Source organism: Gopherus evgoodei, chromosome 1 (genome assembly GCF_007399415.2).
Source record: "Gopherus evgoodei ecotype Sinaloan lineage chromosome 1, rGopEvg1_v1.p, whole genome shotgun sequence".
In the NCBI taxonomy this organism is placed as follows: domain Eukaryota; kingdom Metazoa; phylum Chordata; order Testudines; family Testudinidae; genus Gopherus; species Gopherus evgoodei.
In genome coordinates, this window is record NC_044322.1 from 78,020,608 (window position 1) to 78,040,827 (window position 20,220).

General features: G+C 42.9%; 1 protein-coding gene across 14 annotated transcripts in view; it reads left to right on the plus strand.

Moving 5' to 3' along the window:
• Positions 1-9,372: 9,372 nt before the first annotated feature.
• The window catches only part of LMO7 (LIM domain 7), a 197,556-nt gene continuing 186,708 nt past the window's right edge, over positions 9,373-20,220 (plus strand). For 4 of the 14 annotated variants that reach the window (XM_030566693.1, XM_030566684.1, XM_030566702.1 and 1 more), the window contains exon 1: positions 10,051-10,201. In XM_030566693.1, the coding sequence (XP_030422553.1) occupies positions 10,133-10,201 (69 nt within the window). In that variant the 5' untranslated portion in view covers positions 10,051-10,132. Of the gene's footprint in view, positions 9,446-10,050; positions 10,202-20,220 lie in introns of those variants that run through there. The other 10 variants (XM_030566730.1, XM_030566741.1, XM_030566784.1 and 7 more) reach the window with 4 other exon arrangements.

The following is a 20,220-nucleotide window of genomic DNA, read 5'->3' on the forward strand; positions in this document are numbered from 1 at the left end:
TGCGTTTTTCCGTATTGGGACGATTCGCTTATCCGAGGAGACTCGGACACACAAACCACTCAGCCCGTGGGCATCGTCACGGTCTTATTCACAGATCAAGGCCTGATGATTACTATAGAGCAATCCACTCTGGTTCCCACGCAGAGGTTGGGCTTCCTAGGGGCTATCTTGGTCTCCTACCTAGCCGGAGCCTGCTTATCACAACTGCGGTTTTAGGCGATGGCATCAATCATCTGAGGTCTGAAGGCTTTCCCAACGACCTCAGCTCGTTCTTGTCTCAGTCTCCTGGGTCCATGGTTGCCCGCAAGTTTGTAACCAAACACGCCAAGCTCCGCCTCCGTCCTCTCCAAGTCCGGCCCACCTCGGCGTACCGCTTGGACAGGGAGCCAATGGTCATGGTAGTCACCGTTCCCTCGAACGCCTTAGGCTCCCTAGAGTGGTGGCTAACTCCCTCCTTGGTGTGGACAGGATGCGGTTTCATCCGCCCCAGCCCTCACTGCCCCTGACGGCGGACGCATCATCTCTCTGCTCGAGTGCTCATGGTCACCTCCGAGCTTAAGGCCTTCGGTCTTCTAGGGAGCTGGCATTCCTCATTAATGCCCCAAAATGAGAGTAGTCCGCCTGGCATGCCAGGGGTTCCAGCGGCAGCTGCGAGGCCGTTGTATCTCGGTGTTTACAGCCAACACAATGGCCAGGTGCTTCATAAGCATTCAGGGGGGACATAGTCCTCCCCCCTTTTTTGTCAGGAGGCCATCCATTTCCGGGTCTTTTGCATGGCCCACTCGATGGAGCTGGCGACGTCCTTTCTCCCAGGCGTTCGGAACGTCTTATCTCTTTGACTCAGCAGGTCTTTCCTGTCTTACGAGTCATCACTCTGCCCCATGTGAGGCGTCCCGCTTTCCGGAAGTGGAAATGGTTCCTCACACAGACCTGTTCGCTCACCGCGAGTGCAGGAAATGCCAGGTGTTCTGCTCCTTCCAAGGTCTCTCCTCGGAATCGATCTTGGACGCATTCCTGATGCCGTGGAACGGCCAACTGCATTATGCCTTCCCGCTGTTCCCACTGGTTCGTTACGTCCTGCTCAAATTCCGCAGGGGCGGAGCGTGCATCATCATGATCACTCCAGAGTGGTCCAGGCAGCACTGACATACCAAGTTGCTCGGCCTGTCAGCCCAGACCTCATCACTCAGGGCAATGACAGGCTTCGTCACTCGGACCTGCAGCCTCTTCGCCTCACGGTGGCTCCTGCGTACCTGAGTCGGGGTGACAGGCAGCCTTCCACCTGGTCAACGTACCGAGCCAGGTGGAAGCGTTTCCTTTACAGCTGCAGTACGCTCGATCTTGCTCCTGCTGAGGTCTCGATCCCCTCTATTTGGCCTGCCTCTGGCCTTCAGCGGCAGGATCTGGCGGTATCATCGCTGAGGATACTCTCAGCAGCCATCCCTACCTTCCAGCAGGCTAAGATGGACGTTCAGTGTCCCACGCTCTATGGGTTCGAGGTCCCTCAAGGGCTTGGAGCGCTTGCACCCTCGGGTGCGCCGCCCAGCCCCGCCCTGGGGCCTCAACCTAGTCTTGGCCAGACGGGTCTCTGAGATCAGAGCTCTTACGAAGGTTCCACAAAGACAAGGTGCAGTTATGACCGCACCCGGCTTTCCTCCCTAAGGTGTTTTGGCCTTTCATGTTACCCACAGCTCAACGCAATGGGCATAACCGTTGCACTCCTTGGACATCTGTGGAGTGCTCGCATTATATTGTGCTGACAGAATCATTTCCTAAGGTGCCCCAGCTCTGCCCCGGTAGCGGGCCAAAGGGAGGGCTTGCTTGTTTTCCTCTCAGAGGATCTCATCTTGGGTGATGGCGGACATCCCCACTTGTTATGATTTGGCTCATATTTCCCCAAGCCACATCACCGTGCATTCTACCAGGGCTCAGGCTTCATCTGCTGCCTTGCTGGCTCGTGTTTCTACCCACGAGACCTGACGCGAAGCTCCATTGGTCCTCGGTCCTTACCTTTGCTTCGCAGTATGCCCTGGTTCAGCAGTCAAGAGAGGCTGTAGCCTCTGGCTCGGCAGTTTTATTCTGCCACATTTCACTCCGACCCCACCGCCTTTGTAAGGCTTGGGATTCACCTAACTGGAATGGATATGAGCAATCACTCGAAGAAGAAAAGACGGTTACTCACCTTTGTAACTGTTGTTCTTCGAGATGTGTTGCTCATATCCATTCCGCACCCGCCCTCCTTCCCCACTGTCGGAGTAGCCGGCAAGAAGGAACTGAGGAGCGGGTGGGCCGGCAGGAGTATATATGGAGCGCCATGGTGGCGCCACTCTAGGGGGCGACCTGCCGGCCCACTGAGTTGCTAGGGTAAAAGTTTTCCGACGAATGTGCACGCGCGGCGCGTACACCTAACTGGAATGGATATGAGCAACACATCTCGAAGAACAACAGTTACAAAGGTGAGTAACCGTCTTATCACATTGTTAAACTTCTAACAAAATATAAGTAAATGTAGATAACTACAATTAGTGTCTAACCTTTCATTCTCTAACAATATAAGCAAATGTATTAAAATTTCTAGTCCACTTAACATGTCTTTGATAACTATCTGCAAGGAATGGCCCTGTTTATCATTGCAATACCTCCTGTTAAACTGGTATGGGTCATACACTGCTTGACCAGTCTGTCAGTGTTACAGCATACTTGTACAGAGATTTTTACAATGGTGTAGGGTGTGAATACAGGGGTACATTCTGTCACAGTGTGGTATCATCTTCATTGTTTATTACCCCTAGTTCCATCCTGAACATACATTTCACTTAGATTGTGAAAGAAAACTGCTCTGCCTTTTTCATTTGTAGTGGAATCTGAAATGGCTACCTGCACAGGCAGAAGTCATGCTACAGAAATGTGTCACACAGCACAAGTGCATAATGATTCTAGCTGTAATGGTACAAAGCCTCTACTCCATGAAATTGCTTCACATCAGAGAACTATCAGGAGTATTGACTCTGTAGCCACCATGTGTGACATATTTCCAGTGGGTGACAATACCTTACCTGAATCCATACATAGATTACTACCTCTCATTTCATTGTCCAGAGCCAATGGTAAGTTTGAAGTTAAACAGTTTGGACTCTCAGCTTCCATTCCTGCAACAGCTCTGTAATATTTGTACCTTTTTCTCCTGTACCATAATTTTTGCACAATGCTGCATATAATGTGATTGGAAGAGTTGTATCAGTAATAATTGTAAATATTACAGTAACAAAAACACCACAAGCATGTGAACTTCCCTTTAGAAAGCCCAAATTCTGAGTGCAGAAAATTTGAAGATGCTTCAGCAAACTTAGAGAATATACTGTGTTGGAATTTGTTCCATGAATCAATGTCCCTAAATTCTGCCACATTTTGTAGCAACTTCACCTTAAGGTGTATAGGGCCACTACTGCTGAAACCCTAAAGCTTGTTTCTGACCTGATGCCTAAGTGAAGCTATTTCTACTGAGTTCAGTGTGACACAGGTGAAGTGTAGGAGCCATTTGTTCTCCTTTTACTGCTTGCTGCAACAAAGGTGAAAGATGTTCCTGGACCTTGAAATAACTGAGTTTCTGGCAAGGTATTATTCTGGTCCTTTTGGTAAAGAAGATTTACCTCTAGATGGCATTATCTAGTTGATTCCACTTATTCCTGAAGCTCCCTGTTGTATCCTCTCTGTTAGTTGCTGAAACCATAATCTTACTCTATGTTTTAAGTCACTTTTGCCTCAAGATCCTTTGCTTGTCCTATTAGTGTGGCGTCAATGCCAGCTTCTTTCACTATTCAAAATCTCAGCATATATAAACTGCTATTGCACTGTGTTCCCAATGTATGATGACTGGGATGGAACTGCCTTTACCTCTTACAGTGGCAACCTAGTTGTTCTGTGGTGAGTGTTCTTGGGAGAGTGTACTGTGGCACTCTCCCAAAAAGTTGCTTGGGAGATATGGACAAAGATAGCATGTCTGGTTTGCCAGCAAAGAGAAAGTGACCAACATGCAGTATAAAAGGCAGCTTGATCCAAAAGACTCTCAAACTGGTCTTTTATTGAGTGAGAATTTCAATAAAGAAATCTTAAAAAATGAACAGATGCAGGTACTTGTACTTGGTTTAAATGGTGCAAATTATCTGTTGTCCCACTACAGACCTGTTGCTGTTCACCCAGCTTGAAATGAGGGAAATTGACACATCAGGTACTTGTTTATTAAGGCCCCATTTTCTCCCAGCTACCGTGTTAACATCATAAAAAGTCTGTGAGAAATGTTGCCTGTGCATCTAAAACTCTGATCTAGTTTACAGCTAGAGATCAAATATATTTTGTGGAGCAGCCAAAATTAAATTTATAATTATGATATATGGATTAGGACAATTTGCTACCTTTAGTGAAGTTGTACCAATGCTAGTCAAACAGAAGCATGAATAGATATGCTAAAAATCCAATTTGTGTATCATAGATTTGAATGTAAGGGATCAGATTTCATAATAGATATATTAGAAAGAAGCTCATAATACCTTGAGGCAGGCAATTTGATTTTTTCAATATGCAACTGACTGAAATCCAAGTATGCTTTTTACATGCAAACATATTTCAGTAAAAATGGTTGGAATTTCTCTCTCTCCTAACAATAATATTGTTCATCTAGTATGGTATGGCTTTCATTTATGTATACTCCAAAAACTTTTATCTAAGGAAGTTTTACTGCTTTCAGACTAGCCATACTATCATGAGTTAGTCTATTTGTTAACAATTAATAGGAGCTGAGGATTCACAGTACTTTGTAAGATCTAGCTTTAAATGATTACTATTTATGCTTGGTATACAACTAAGTTCTTAAATGTATTTAAATCTAAAACCTTGATGGATGCTCAGTCTTTGTTTAATCCTGAGCTGATGGTGTCAAATTTGCAGATGAACTGGAGCTCAGCAGTTTCTCTTTGAAGTCTGGTCCTGAAGTTTTTTTGCTGCAGGATGGCTACCTTTAAATCTGCTATTGTGTGTCCAGGGAGGTTGACGTTTTCTCCTACAGGTTTTTGTATATTGCCATTCCTAATATCTGATTTGTGTCCATTTATCCTTTTCTGTAGGGACTGTCCAGTTTGGCCGATGTACATAGCAGAGGGGCATTACTGGCATATATTACATTGGTGGACGTACAAGTGAATGAACTGTCCACTAATGTAATATACGCCATCAGCTCAGGATTAAACAAAGACTGTGAATGGCTAGCCAACTACAAAAGCAGTTTCTCCTCCTTTGGTTTTCACACCTCAATTGCTAGAAGAGGACCTCATCCTCCCTGATTGAACTAACCTCGTTATCTCTAGCCTGCTTCTTGCTTGCATATATATACCTGCCCCTAGAAATTTCCACTACATGAATCCGACGAAGTGGGTATTCACCCACGAAAGCTCATGCTCCAATATGTCTGTTACTCTATAAGGTGCCACAGGACACTCTGCTGCTTTTACGGATCCAGACTAACATGGCTACCCCTCTGATATCCTTAGTAGATACACCAAGCAAATTAACTCCCTTCTATTGCTTAAGGGGATTCCTATAGGTCAGGGTTGAAGCAGAGTGGTGAGACTGTAGGGAAGCTTGCTACTGGAACATGCACCATAATCATTGTGTGTATAAAATGAGCAGTTCAGACTCCAGTACAGAATTCAGATCCTACCTAATGTAAGTGGTAAAAAGCCCTCCCCCTTCCTCAGATATCAAATTAACTGGCATCTTTTAGAATCAGTTAAAACCCTCACCTCCACAACATTACACTCATGATTAAGTGTATGAAATACAACATAGATTAAAGAAATGGAAAATGTCCATTCAGGACTGGCTTAGGGGTGGACAGGCTGGCTGGTGTCCCAGAGCCTGCTCCAGAGGAGTCCATATGCAATGTTTGGTGCCTGAGACCCACCTGACTGCCAAGAGCCAGCTTGGCTTATAGAGGCAGTCGGCAGGCGAGCAGAGGCATCTAGAGAAGGCAAAGGAATCCAAGCTGCGGGGGGGAGCAGTTGGACAAACAGCCAGGTCACTCCTTTGGAACAGGGATGCCCTTCCTCCCCCTACTCCACGGCCTTGTGCAGCCGCTGCTCCTGTTTCCCCACTTCTTCCTGGCCAAGCTGATCACTGGAAGCATCCTGTCTGCTGTGTAGAGCAGTGGAGGTGGAGAGGAGGGCTGATGTCGCAGTTTGCCCCTCCCCCTGCCCGTGTATCCAGTCTCCACTGAGCTGGATGGCAGGAGATGGGGGAACCTGTCTGTGTTGCTGCCTCTCTGGGTCTGGAGTGGGAGCTGCCAGTGGCTGCTGGTGTCTAAACAAGCCTTTACGCTCCTGACTCTGAGTGATTTCTTAAAGATATAGCGTACTGACACACTCACTCAAGCACACACACACTGTCTCTCACATGCACACACATATGCTCTCTCACACACTCCCCTCAACAGACACACTCATATGCTCTCTCTCACCACTCCCCAACATACACTCTCTCTCACATGCATGCTATCTCTCCACACATGCACGCTCTCACACACTTCCCCAACACTCACATTATCTCACATATTCTCTCCCAAAACACACACATACTCACAGTCTCCCTCGCACAATCCCCCCAACACACAATCTCTCTCAGATGCACTTTTGTATTATTATTATTGTTGTTATTTCTTGGTACTTCCTTTCAAAATGTGCAATGCACATATATTCTCTGTAATTTTATTCTTTCAAAGTTCATTAAGGATTACAGTACTGTTATTTTATTTTATTTTTGACTGGTCTGTGCATTTCATAATGTTATTTCTCTCTTATGTTTAAATTTAATTTTTTGAGTAGTGAGTTCTAAAATGTCTAACCCGTCCTGGCTAGAGTAATTATTATTACTTTTATTACCATATTGTGCTTTGTCATTCATTATTTAAAATGGTAAAACCAACTAATAGTGTCCTTCTATAATGTAAATTTAGCTTGTACAAACCTTAGCAGTGCCAGTTTAAAAAAAATAGCTAAATACATAACTTTAGACACTAGGAAAGGGTGGGCAAATTACGGCTCAGGGGCCACATCCGGCCCTTGAGTTTCCACCGGAGAGCAGGATCCGGGGTTCCGCTGCTTCTGAGAGCTGCTTGAGGTAAGCACCGCCCAGAGCCTGCACCCCTGATCCTGCGCCCCAACCCCAATCTCCCTCCTACCTTCTGAACCCAGCTTGGAGCACCCTCCTGCACCCCCAACCCCTCAGCCCCACCCCAGAGCCCGCACCTCCAGCCAGAGCCCTCACCCCCTGCTCCCAGATCCCAACACCCTGCCCCAGCCCAGAGCCCCCTCCCACACCCTGAACTCCTCATTTCTGGCCACACACCAGAGCCTGCACCCCCAGCTGGAGCCCACATCCCAACGACCAATTTTGTGAGCATTCATGGCTTGCCATACAATCCGTACTCAGATGTGGCCCTTGGGTCATAAACTTTGCTCACCCCTGCACTGGGAAAATGAAGGTTGCTTATTTTTAAATTGTATTTTTAGTTATATCTGTAATATAACTTAAAATTTGTACAAAAATGTGGTTCCAAGTCTGATACTAATAGTAATGATGGAGTCAAATGTTAGTGACTTATGTATACGATTGTGATCAATAAACATAAATGCCAAAATAATTAGAAAAATAAATTCCCCCTTCTTAATAAAAGAGGAAAAAAATCCTTAACTGAGTATGTTAAAATTAAGTAAATACGTTTTTAGTGGAGTGAAAAATTGATTAAAACAGAGTAGATAATGGCAGTAACACAGAGCGTGCCAGAGAAAGTAAGCCAATTTTATTTATATTTATTTATCTCTTCTAAAGATAGTGTACAAAGTATTAAATTTGTGTTTCTGATATCTGTGTTAAAGCTCCAGGCTTGGGATTGGGCTGTCTTCATGTATTATCTCCAGATTGTTCTAAATTTGCATATAAATTTAAAATATGGTTTAATAGGTGTTTGTATATATATGTTCCCTTTCTTTCTATAGGAATTAGATAAAGAGTTTCAGTCAGCTAATTTCTAAGATGCTATCTGCGAAAAAAAGAGTTTTTAGGGGCTTAAGTAGCTCCTGGATAAAGTTGCCCCTGGTGAGCTAGGAGTGGCCACAGGGCTCTGGGAGAGCCATGGGCTCTGGCAAGATGCAGCCCCTGCATGCAGGCCAAGCAGCAGGAACCTCAAGCCACAGCAACAGTGCAGAAGTAAGGGTAGCAATACACTATATACCATGCCACCTTACTTCTCCACTGCTGCTGCTGGTGGTGTTGCCTTCAGAGCAGGGCACTCACTCAGCAGCTACTGCTCTCCAGCCACCCAGCCAGTGCTTAATTTATGCTGGGGCTGAGCCCTGGCACCTCTCTCAATTTAAATTAAGCATTAGGGGAAGGCAGCAGGGCCCAGGGGCGCCAAATTACAAGTTTGCCCAGGGCACCATTTTCCCTAAGGCTGACCCTGTGTCCACCCTAACTAAAGGAGTTCAAAGAGTTGTTATGTATCAATTAGAGCTAAAAGGGAAAAACCTTTCAATTTGAAACGCAGGGGGATGGGGTTGGTGGTCCCAGGATACTGGAATCTTGCCTCTGGCATTTTTACTTGTGCCTTTGGTGACAACACAAGGAATGACTGACAGAGAGACAATACAGAACGCCGTCCCCTTCCCTTTGGATTGCCACACAAGTCCTTACTCTCTCAGATTCAACAGGAACAATGATTGCAATCTGTACCCTAACACCACCCTAGCTCCCACGGGTGATAACCGACATGGGCCCTACGCATCTGCACTTCGGGCTTTTTGGAAGAGTGTATGAGGGCTGAACAGTAGCTAACAGCTTAGCACCATTTCATGCGAAAGGAATCCAAACAAGTAATCCGTGTTTGGAGCCCGGCCCGGCAGTGCCTGGGCTGGGGGTGGCCTTTTCTTGGCCAAGGAGGCAGTGGCACACCCCTGCTCTTAGGAAAGACCCCTGGGGCTTCTTGGCTCCCCAAGCAGCGCAAGGGAAGCGGATGTTCCTTTTAAGGACTTTAGGAGAAAGACGCGCCCTGTGCCTATAGCAAACTGCAGGGCACTCAGGGTCTCTCCACCTGGGCACTCGGCTGAAGGTGCGGGGAGGAGGGCTACTTGCCGGGTCAGTTCGGGAGCGAGCCCCGCTTCGCTCCCCTGGCGGCGCTGCGCGGGGAGGGGGCGCTGCAGAGCACCTGCAGGCGCGGCACAACCAAGGTGCCAAGGCGAGGCCGGCGCGTCCTCCGGGGGCGCTTCTTTTACCTGCCGCCAGGTGGGGTCGGGCCGCTGCGTCCCGGGAGCTAGAGGGACGCTTGGAGCCGGGGCGTAAAGAGCGGAGCCGCCAGACTGCGCTGCAGCGGGGGCGAGCCGGTGCGGGCGGGTAGCCGCAGGTAAGAGCCGCTGCGGCTGGGAAAGCGAGAGCGGGGCGAGGTTCAGTCCCCGCTCGGCATTTGTGGGTGGCGAGCGGCGCCGGGAGGTGCGGCTGTCGGGAGCTACCCCCGGTGCGTGCCGGAGCCGCTACGCGGGGCGTGGGCTGGGCGTATGCAGCCAGCCAGGGCCCCGCTGCTAGGGCTGTGGGGGGAGCCCCTCCGCCGCCCCCCCCCTCCAGCCAGGCTGCAGAGGGCATGTCGCAGCCCCGGCCTTTCCGGACACTCATCCCGGGGGACGCGGAGCTGAACCCCTAACCCGGGCGTAGCGAGTTCGTTCCCCCGCGGAGAGGAGGCGGCGGCTCGCGGCCCCAGGGCTGGAGCAGCAGCCAGAGGCTGGCTGACATTCTGGGGGTGCTGGCGGAGGGGGGAAGAAGTGCGGTTCAACAAACTTTCCCGCCCTCTTCTCAGCCCCCCCCCGCGCCGGCTGCCTCGGGGTGACTCGGATTTGGTCTCCAGACAGCGGCTTCTTCAGATTCTTGTGGTTTTCGGAGCCTTCCCAAGCTCCCGGGGAGGGGGCGGGGAGGAGCCGACGGGAGCGTTCAAAAGCCCTAGCGGAGTCTCCAGCTCCAGTCCCACCGAAGCGGCGGCGTTGCTGGGGGTTGCCACTGATCTCTCGCTTCCTCACCTCTTTTCTCTTGGTTCCCAGCTATGGAGGGGAGAGAAGATGCCGAGGGCAGCTGCGATGTAGCTTTTGCTGAAGCTCAGAGATGGGTGGAGGTGAGAGCATTTTTTTTTAAATTGTCTTGATTGGTTGCCTTGCTTTATAGCTTAGGTCTTATACACTAGCTGCTAAACATTCCCCATAGACCTGGGGACTCCCCTTCGCTGATGCGGTGGCGTCCAGCGCTGATGGCACTTAGGCGCTTGTAAACTTTAGCGTTTGTCCGTCTCTAACTGCTGGAGGAAGACATGCCCACTGCTCTTCAAGGTGAAGGTATCCCTGCTCCCGGCCTTGCCACACGGGTTATGTTTGTTTTCCACTGATGCTGTCTGGGGCGTTTCAAAGGAAACAATAGGGTCCGCATTCTTCTAGTAGAGAATCTGATGAGTTCAAAGCCTGGGCGGCGGGAGAAGGAGGCATCTGTGGGCAGGACTGAGGTTGTCTGACCCACTTGGTTTGTGAGAGCTGCGAGTTCAGAGCAAGTGACTGAAGAGAAGCTACATTGTAAACCGAAGATGTTTGGTTTTTTTCATGTATTTGTTTTAGGGGGTAGTTGAGGGAAGCTTGGCCTGCAAAGGACTTGCTTACAAACTTTCTAACTGCGTGAATAGCTGCAGTTTATTATAGGTAGAATGTGTTATCAAAAGCTTCCCGGTTTCATAACCAGTTAAACACAAAAATAAACCCTTCCATTAAAGGATACCAGGGCTTTACTCCTCTGATTACCATTTACAATTTTTTCGTTCTTTTCCTGGGACAGCTAGATCTAATCGCTCCCCCCCCCCAGTCTACTAGAAATTACGGGTAACCTATGCCTGTGTGAGTTGTAAACTCAGATTCTTTGTTAACAGAACTTTGTTTATGTATAGACTGATACCAGGGATTCTCTGGCTTATTCCTGTGGTCACTGTACAGAACAATATGTAAAGGGAGGGTTGTTCAGTGGATGATCTAGAGTTTACATATTGCTAGTGTGAATTACAGTGATAAACTACACCAATCGCATTACTCGCTGACATACAATTGCAAGGTATGTGTTCAAGGCAAGTTTACTGTTTAAGATGAGTACACTAACTTTAGTACATTTCTGTAAACTCTACAGAGGCCAGTACTCTGGCTCCATCTTCAATCATTTTGTACATTTATAAAGAACTCTCTTTTTTAAGTGTATATAGTAACTTATAATTTTTTGACTGTACACATTCTTCAAAATACTTATTTTTTAAAAAACTAATTAGTCAAAGAAACACCTTTAATTTTTCCTTTGCTTACTTGTCAAGTCCTGGTTTCAGCATTCTCTTTCCTGTTTGCAAATTGATGACATCCTAGTGCCTAAAACTATGCAGAGGTTGCACAGGCTTATCAATTCAGGACATGGCAAGTAAATGAGATGGATTTTTTTAAATTAATGTCTAGTTTGCATCAATTTAGGGGTTTAAAGTAATTTTTAAAGCATTTCTGTACTCCTGCTTTAAGAATAGCTATTTTAAAGTCAGTGCAGTTTATACTTAATTACATTAACTCACTTGAATAAAAACATATTTGAAAACCTAACTATTAAAAAAAAATTTCCATTTAACATTGGCTAGTCATACCAACTGAAAAAAGTCTTCTCTTCTACTGGTAACAGCAAACAGAGAGGAGTAGCAAGTGTTAAGTATTCGGTGGTACTTGCATAGTGTAAAAACAGAGCTTTAAACTTCTATTTAGCTTGTGTGATGTAATATAAATATGATTTGCTTCTGAATTATGAATTCTTTCTTTAGCGCTTAGTAATCTGACCTGCCTGGATAACATTCAGATTTTAATATAACATGTTTTCAACACCTTTATTATAACCTATTTAAAAAATCATTTTATGTTCCAGGCAAATGTAAATTTAAATGTATTTACTTTGAAATTCAAGCTTTGCTTTAAACCAATTATAGTCTCTTTTGCTATCTATTGTTTTTAATTAAATCCAGTTACAAAAAATACAGAGAAATCACTTGGTACTAGCAACTTTGCCTATATCACTTAACTTTATGGGGCCAATAACTAAGAGAAAAGTTTCCTGATAAGATAAACTTTCAACAGTATTACACACTAGGGAACTTTAGTGTGAACCAATAGGCCAGTTACACAGATCAGTCAGCGTTCAACATGTTGTTGCACGTTAGAATTCACACCCATCTAGTGTGTATTGCTGCACTGTGTAGACAAGCCCTTTGATCTGAAACTTGTGTTTGGTTAAGTTAGTACAAACAATTCCTTACTCTGTGAAATCCTAGTGAAATGCAGCAACATGAATCTATTAGACAGTAACATTTAAAAATAGATCAACCTAGGTGGATGCTGTTGGGTGCTCTACATTTCTGAAAATCAGGCAGGTTTGCAAATATGTATCCAGGAGCCTCTAGTTAGGCTTCTATTTTTGAAAATCTTGCCTCATCTTTAGAACAACAATTTTCTTGCAGTTTAAACTCAGTTTCTTTGTTAGAAATGTTTGCTTGCTTTGAGGCGTTTTTTTTTCACTTTGCAGTCTTTTTACGTGATGAGGAGAAGAACAAAGGAAAGGTGTTTAAAGTAGTGCTAATGCTAGTAAAGGGAAGAGGTCACCTTTGACCACTGAGAAACAGTACATTCATTGAGAATGCAGTAAAGGACATATATATTTCACCAAGTGCAATTTTCAATGAAATCTGGACAGAGTTCCGTGTTCTAAAATGTTTCTTTGCTGAGCATAGAATTCAATATTCTAGCAGGAGATTGACCATTTTCAGAGAGAACAGAAGAACAGCCATACTGGGTCAGAACAAAGGTCCATCCAGCCTGGTATCCTGTCTACTGACAGTGGCCAATGCCAGGTGCCCCAAAGGGAGTGAACCTAACATATAGTGATCAAGTGATCTCTCTCCTGAATTCCCTCTCCACCTTCTGACAAACAGAGGCTAAGGACACCATTCCTTACCCATCCTGGCTAATAGCCATTAATGGATTTAACCTCCATGAATTTATCTAGTTTTCTTTTAAACCCTGTTATAATTCTAGCCTTCACAACCTCCTCAGGCAAGGAGTTCCACAGGTTGAATGAGTGCTTTGTGAAGAACTTCCTTTTATTTGTTTTAAACCTGCTACCCATTAATTTCATTTGGTGGCCCCTAGTTCTTATATTATGGAAACAAGTAAATAACTTTTCCTTATTCACTTTCTCCACACCACTCATGATTTTATACAACTCTATTATATTCCCCCCTTAGTCTCTTTTTTTCCAAGCTGAAAAGTCCTAGCCTCTTTAATCTCTCCTCATATGGGACCTGTTCCAAACCCCTAATCATTTTAGTTGCCCTTTTCTGAACTTTTTCTAATGCCAGTATATCTTTTTTTGAGATGAGACCACATCTAGACGCAGCATTCAAGATGTTGGCGTACCATGGATTTATATAAAGGAATAAGGTTTTCTCCATCTTATTCTCTATCCCTTTTTTAATGATTCCTAACATACTGTTTGCTTTTTTGACTGCTGCTGCACACTGCATGGACATCTTCAGATAACTATCCATGATGACTCCAAGATCTCTTTCTTAATTAGTTGTAGCTAAATTAGCCCCCATCATATTGCATGTACAGAGCTAGATGGTTTTTGGAGCCTCCTAATTTTTTCAGTGGCAGAGAATACTTTGTATGAGTACAAAATGAAAACCATTTTCAGGCATCCTTATGCAGACAATTTTTGAAACCAAAGCACAGTAGAACATTAGGTTTATAGACCATTACAGCTGAGACCTCTGGAATCCCCCGAATCTATGCAATAACAGCCATTGCCAGTCATGACTACACAACATTTGGTTTTAATTTCACATCTTGGTTGGATAGATGAGTGCCAATTGTAGTTCGCATAAATTACTGATGTGAGAAACACCATCTTCAAAATATTATTACAATGGGGTAGAGGTATCCCTTCCCAAGGACAAGATCACACAGCAAGTCTATGGCAAAACCAGGAATAGTGTAGAACTCTGCTCTCTTAACATCCTGAATTTTAACCACAAGACTATCCTTCCTCTCTTCTAACTAGGCAATAATCTGAATAGCTCTGCTTCTCCTGTTGAACTCAGTATGGTTCCTGAGATGCCTGCTAGTGTAAAGATAGTCTAAGGGATCAAAGGATTGGACTGAGTTTGATAGATGCAAGCTTAAAACCCTTTCCTTCCCCACTGCTTCAAGATGTGTGAGTAGACCACTTCCCTCCTCAACCTAAAGACTCTTTCTAATGAATCTGAGTGGGAAAAGATGTCTACTTACCACTACAGATTGTAATGTCAGGTGTGGGGATAGGAGGTGAGTCTTTGGTCTGCCCATCAAAAATTTTCAGAGGGAAGGGTGGTTCTGGATTGCTAATGACTCCACTAGAATATATGTGGGTAAAGCAGCGGAGATATCAATTGTCTTATAAAACTATTATTTTATTTGTTCCACATCTGTAATGAAACCAACTCTCCAGGTGAACTTCTCAGTTTGAAATTGTTCACTGAAACGGTTTGAATCCTTACCAGCAAAGGTCAAGTATTATTTGCCTTATGGGTGTCTAACTAGAATATAATGATTTTTAGTAGTAAATCTCTACTTGGCAGTAATCCATGCAAATCTTGGTGATTGGTTGTTTTTTGTTTGGGGTGGGGGAGTTCTTAAAAGAACGAAGTTTCACTTCAGTGGCTTATGTGACCTGTAGATCTATAACACAACTTTGACTGGTCCACTTAAGTGAACATAGATGGGCCAAGGAATGTTCAGCACTGCAAAATGTCAGGGGGCCTCTTGTGACCTATGTCCGTGGATTTTTATCCCCATTAATGAGTGGATCTAGAGTTCTGAAAATAGTTACACATTCTGAGAACCATTAACTGAGTTTATTAGATGTATGGTCACCAAGAATTTTAGAGTTATAAGGAAAATCAGTTCTGTGCTACACTTCTTGTGCAGGAGTATTGCAGTGTATCAGTGATGTAAATCAGTGATCTAAATTTTTATTTTAGAGTACTTTTTATACTACAGGTATCATAAAACAAAATCCTATGTATTTCATTTCAATATTAGTGGCAGAATGTTTCATCTTGAAGATAGAACTTACTCTTAAAAAGACGACCAGAGTTAGTTAAAATAACCTTCCAATTTGGGCATACTGTCTAAGGATTGAGTCCAATGAAATCGTCGTTTAACATGTGGTCACCAAATGACTTTGTTTGTGGAACTTGTTATAAAGCCAGCATGTCTACCGTATATTTTCATGACTTCTGCCAGTGCAGCAAAGATGACTAGTTGGGATGTATTTCCTGCATTTTCTTAAAAATCCTCCCTCACTCATTCTTTTCAAGCATGGATCTAATATATACAGTCTGGTTCAACAGATGGGACAAATGAGTGTGGAGATGTTAGGCATTCCTGTCTCATTTCATTGCCTAGAGGTACGTGATCTGAGCAAACTATTAGTTACCTCAATTGTGCTAACCATGGTATAAAGGTTTTGCCTGGCTCCAAATAAAGTATGCCCAGGTTGCATGCTAAAAGCTCATCAATGTCCTGAATGTTTTCAGAATGAAACTGTATAGTTGAAAAGTAAAATCTGTATGTTGTGCTGCCTGTACTATATCTATTATTGAGTAATTCTATGATCAAACCATAAAACCTGGGTGGGCTAGTTTCTGGAGACCTTTTTATAGCTGTGCTGTCAAGTCTTGGCTGGGTTCTTAATGTCTACATAAGGGATGGATTTAAGCCTCTATTAAGTAAAAGCATCAATATTTCATTTTTTTGTGTAGACTCTTGGCCATGGGTACTTGCATGGAATAAATCTAAATTTATCCAAATTAAGGTATGAACGTGGACTGCCACTGCAAAATATACACTTTAAAGTAAATAGTGATGAAAATAAAATTTTAAAAGTAACCTTACTCTGATCTGTTCAAAACTATGAAAGTGACTGTCAAGAATTTCATACAGCAGAGATGGTAAGAATATTTCAGAACATGATGGCTCAGCTCTTCTTAGATTTAGCTGAAATTCTCTTTTCTGAGTAATGCAGTGTCAGTGCTGTGTGTGTGTTTGGAAGTGTCAGGGAGAACTATTGGGATGGTAATTTTGTTGTTTGAGAATATAAAGGTATTTTAGTGAATTGGTAAGATTTTTTTATGCTTTAGTCAGGATTTTGTATAATGTTTGTTCCTTTCTTCACAGTTCTGTAATATGTGTGCATTATAGAACTTTAGTTGAATTTGCAGTGCTTCTCAGTAGGTTTTGCAGACATATATTGGTTTCTTTTATTCATTATAGTTGCCTTTGCATTTTTTGGTATTTCTCTGAAATCTTACCACCAGATGCTAACATTCAGCATTTTTAGTGATATTCAGCAGCTTTAGGAAATCTTCCTACCTGTACATCTACACTTTCTAATATTTGGTTTATATAACATTCTTTCTTTAGTAGATCTTTTGGACTAGACCGATGTGTTTAGATTATTTACTTTTAGTTTTTCTTTTGTTCTGAGTGACTTAGCCAAGCTACCAGCTACAGTCAATCATGGAACTATTATTACTCCTCTGCTTCTGTGTTCTTGAACTGTGACCTGAATCTTTCATCAGTTTTGTGGGGCCACTTATATTTTCCTTCCATGGTTCAGGAGTGAACAGACATCAGATAATATCTTCCATACTCAGTGCTCTTGTTAGTTTTTTCTGTACTGGAATAACTTTCTTCATTTAACTCTTTTTTTTCTCTATCAAACATACTACTTTTTTCATCCAAAGTTTTGAAGTTTTTAATGAGCACTTGGGTGTATTATATTTAATACAACCTTGCAGAGTTGTGGAAAACGCTTGGATTCTATTGTGTTATAGAAACCAGACACATTCCAGCTGTTCTCGTAACACTGCTCCCTTGCTCTAGACTTCCTTATAGCAGTAAAATAATCTACTGGAGAACAGGAGTGAAAGGCAAAAGTGGTTATGAGATATAATATGTGTGGAGAAACCTTTTTTTAAAACATAACTAACTTTTCCAGGTTTTAAGTTACTTACTGTTGTGTAAAAACTACCAATATTCACAGAATCAATAGGCTACAAATACTTCTGTTAGTTTAAGCAAATGTACTTTCAATAGCCTGTATGTTGGAGAAATTTTCAGGAAGCTGTTTCAGTTTTGGGATCCTTGCACATTGTCATTTAAAAATGCATAGCTTTACAGGACTACAGTGTATACTCTTATTTTAAACAGTGATTTTTCCTTTTACCCTTTGAATTCTGTAAGCAAAAGTGAGTGTAGCTAGTGCTAGGAGCTATTAATGAACAGGAAAATCTAAGATTTAACTTTGGTGCAAGCCATGACACAATAAAGTAGGTGCTAATTTTGGTTGATACTTGACTATAAATCTTTATTTGTATATCTCATCAGTGTCCTGGAAAATTACTGTTTAACCTTCCAGCACAGTTGTTTTGAGTGTGGGGTCTGAAGTACTTGGTGTTCTCTAAAGGATAAAATCATTGTGAGGGTCAGCTTGTTTGATGGTGAGTGTGCTGTGTGTTTCAATGATGTATTTTTATAGCAGCCAACTGGAAGGGCCCTAGTTGTTCTCTGGAGAAAATAAAGCCAGTATACTGTTTTGAGGAAATAGCTTTTCATTCCATTAACCAGAAGAACCAATCTGAGAGTCTTTAAGATCAGTGGCATCTAAAATGGACACACAAAATATTCATATAATAAATTTAAAGTAGATTTATATTTTTGAAGCTTTCTGAAGCATAACATATTCAAGTATTATTAATCCAAAGTTCTCAAAGCATCTGATTCACTTATAAATTGGCTTCAGCTATGGCAGAAGTTGAGTTGCTGGATTTTTTTTTTTTTTAACTGGAATCCCTTTGTTTAGGAAACGATGCATTCTTCTATCTGGCTTGCTGGTTCTGAATGGATCATTTCCAGGGCCCTCAGATCTAGTCAGCAGTCTTCTTTGCTACTCTTCATTATCAATACCTTCTTTATTTTTACATACATTTTTTATGCAGAAATATTAAATATAAATTTTATTTGTGTAAATTACCATTCGGAATGGAAGCTTAATACAGTTGATTGGAAAATATTCCCCTCTGGCCATGGAAAACTTTAACAATTTTTTTCTTAGCAATCAAAAATTGTTGTTTTACTGATGGGAGGAGTGAAAATCAATTTTCAACTAAAGCAGATGATTTCAGTGAAAAATTGTCCTAGAAAAAATTTAATTTGATAAAAAAAACACATTTTGCGTTGAAATTTTTTGGAGAAAGTCTTATATCATTTGATTTGTTCTCAGTCCAAAGATTGAACCTTGGTAAAGCAGGAATGTCCATTGTTTTTTTTTTGGGGGGGGGGCGGACAGGAGAGGAGAAAATAGCTCAGTGGTTTGAGCATTGGCCTACTAAACCCAGGGTTGTGAGTTCTGCCCTTGATGGGGCCATTTAGAGAACTGGGGTAAAAATCTGTCTGGGAATTGGTCCTGCTTTGAGCAGGGGGTTGGACCAGATGACCTCCTGAGGTCCCTTCTAACCCTGATATTCTATTATTCTAATTATGAGCTACATAGGAAATAAAACCAGCAGAGAGATAATGAAAAGGAAGAAAACATTACTGTGACAGTAGCTCTTCTTGCTGCTTTACAGGTATGCTCAGTGACAAGGTAGCCTGTGGAGGAGCTGTGTAACCAACCAACTTAATAATGCTTTGGATTGGCACACTAGCAACCACTGTTGAAACAGATGAAGATTCAGTTCTGGAGGTGGTAATTTAATATATTTGTTGCATTTCAGTACAGACTGGGGGAAGATGGCTATTCCAACCTCAGAGATCTCTGGTGGTAACTCATTTAAATGTATTCTCTTCCCTCTGTACCCAAACAGAGAGACTGGGTTCTCCATCATGTATGGCAGGGTGTTGAGGTGAGCACTAGTTCCCCATTCATGGGAAGTAGTAGGATATCAGGAAGGGAGGGAGAACTCTAAGGGAGAGGTATGAAATCAGATTAGCCTAGACAAGTAAATTCTACCTGTAGAATCCCTGTGCTTTATTGCCGTCACTTGGACTGTTTATTTTGTATGGGAGGTGATTGGGTTTAAATGTCTTTAGAAGCACATTTAAAAAAAATACTTCACATTTTACTGTGAAACTAAGTTCATGCTTGGCTGCATGTCTACTGTATTTTGAGTGTCCTTGGTCACAATTGGCATATAGTTGCAGCATGTGTCCCTGGGTCACTTCCTCCTATTATTTCAGTCCCTGCAGGCACATAGTGGGTAAACATTGAGAGATAGGGAGGGACATATTTTACACATGTTATACAAGGACAAAGTTTGAATTTGTGTAAGGGAATGCAAATATAATGAAGGCATTTATAGAGGGAGTGATGTGATCTGAACAACAAGTGAGGGGGATTAATTTGGCAGCAGCATTGTGGATGAACAGGATAGAGTAAGTTCGGTATTCTGCAGATCAGGTAAAACCTACCTTTTCAACGATGTTGCTGCCTTCCCCGTAGCATTGCCAATTTTGGTTGGATGTATTCTTGGAGGTTTCATCACATGACATAATCTCTAATTAAAGATTAATCTGTAGTTCCTGGAGACTTCAGGGCAATCCTGGAGGTTTGGTGACTCTACTTTCCCATGAATTGATGTTTTAAAAATAAAACCTGCACGTGCAAAATTAGCCCAGTTGTCTTTCTGTTCTGGGATTCTACACTCTTACGTTTTCTGTAGTAGTTAAACAGTGCTGAACTTTGGCTGTAGAAATGTCTGTGAAAGAGAAAAGTAAGTTGCACTAAACTAGTCAGGGGAAGACCAAGTTATGGGAAAGGGGTTTTAAGTCTGGCAAATTCCTCTGTCCCCTTCCTTTTTTGTGTCTGTCTTTGAATTAATACAACACATTCTTATCTTTAAATTAGGGTCTTGTATTTCCCTGAATAATAAGTTTGATAATGAATTTGATCAAAATAAAAATATCCACTGTTATGCCTCTAACAGAACGTGGTGGTCTCCTTATTGGTGGGTTAACATATCCATGCAGAGTTCCTGGA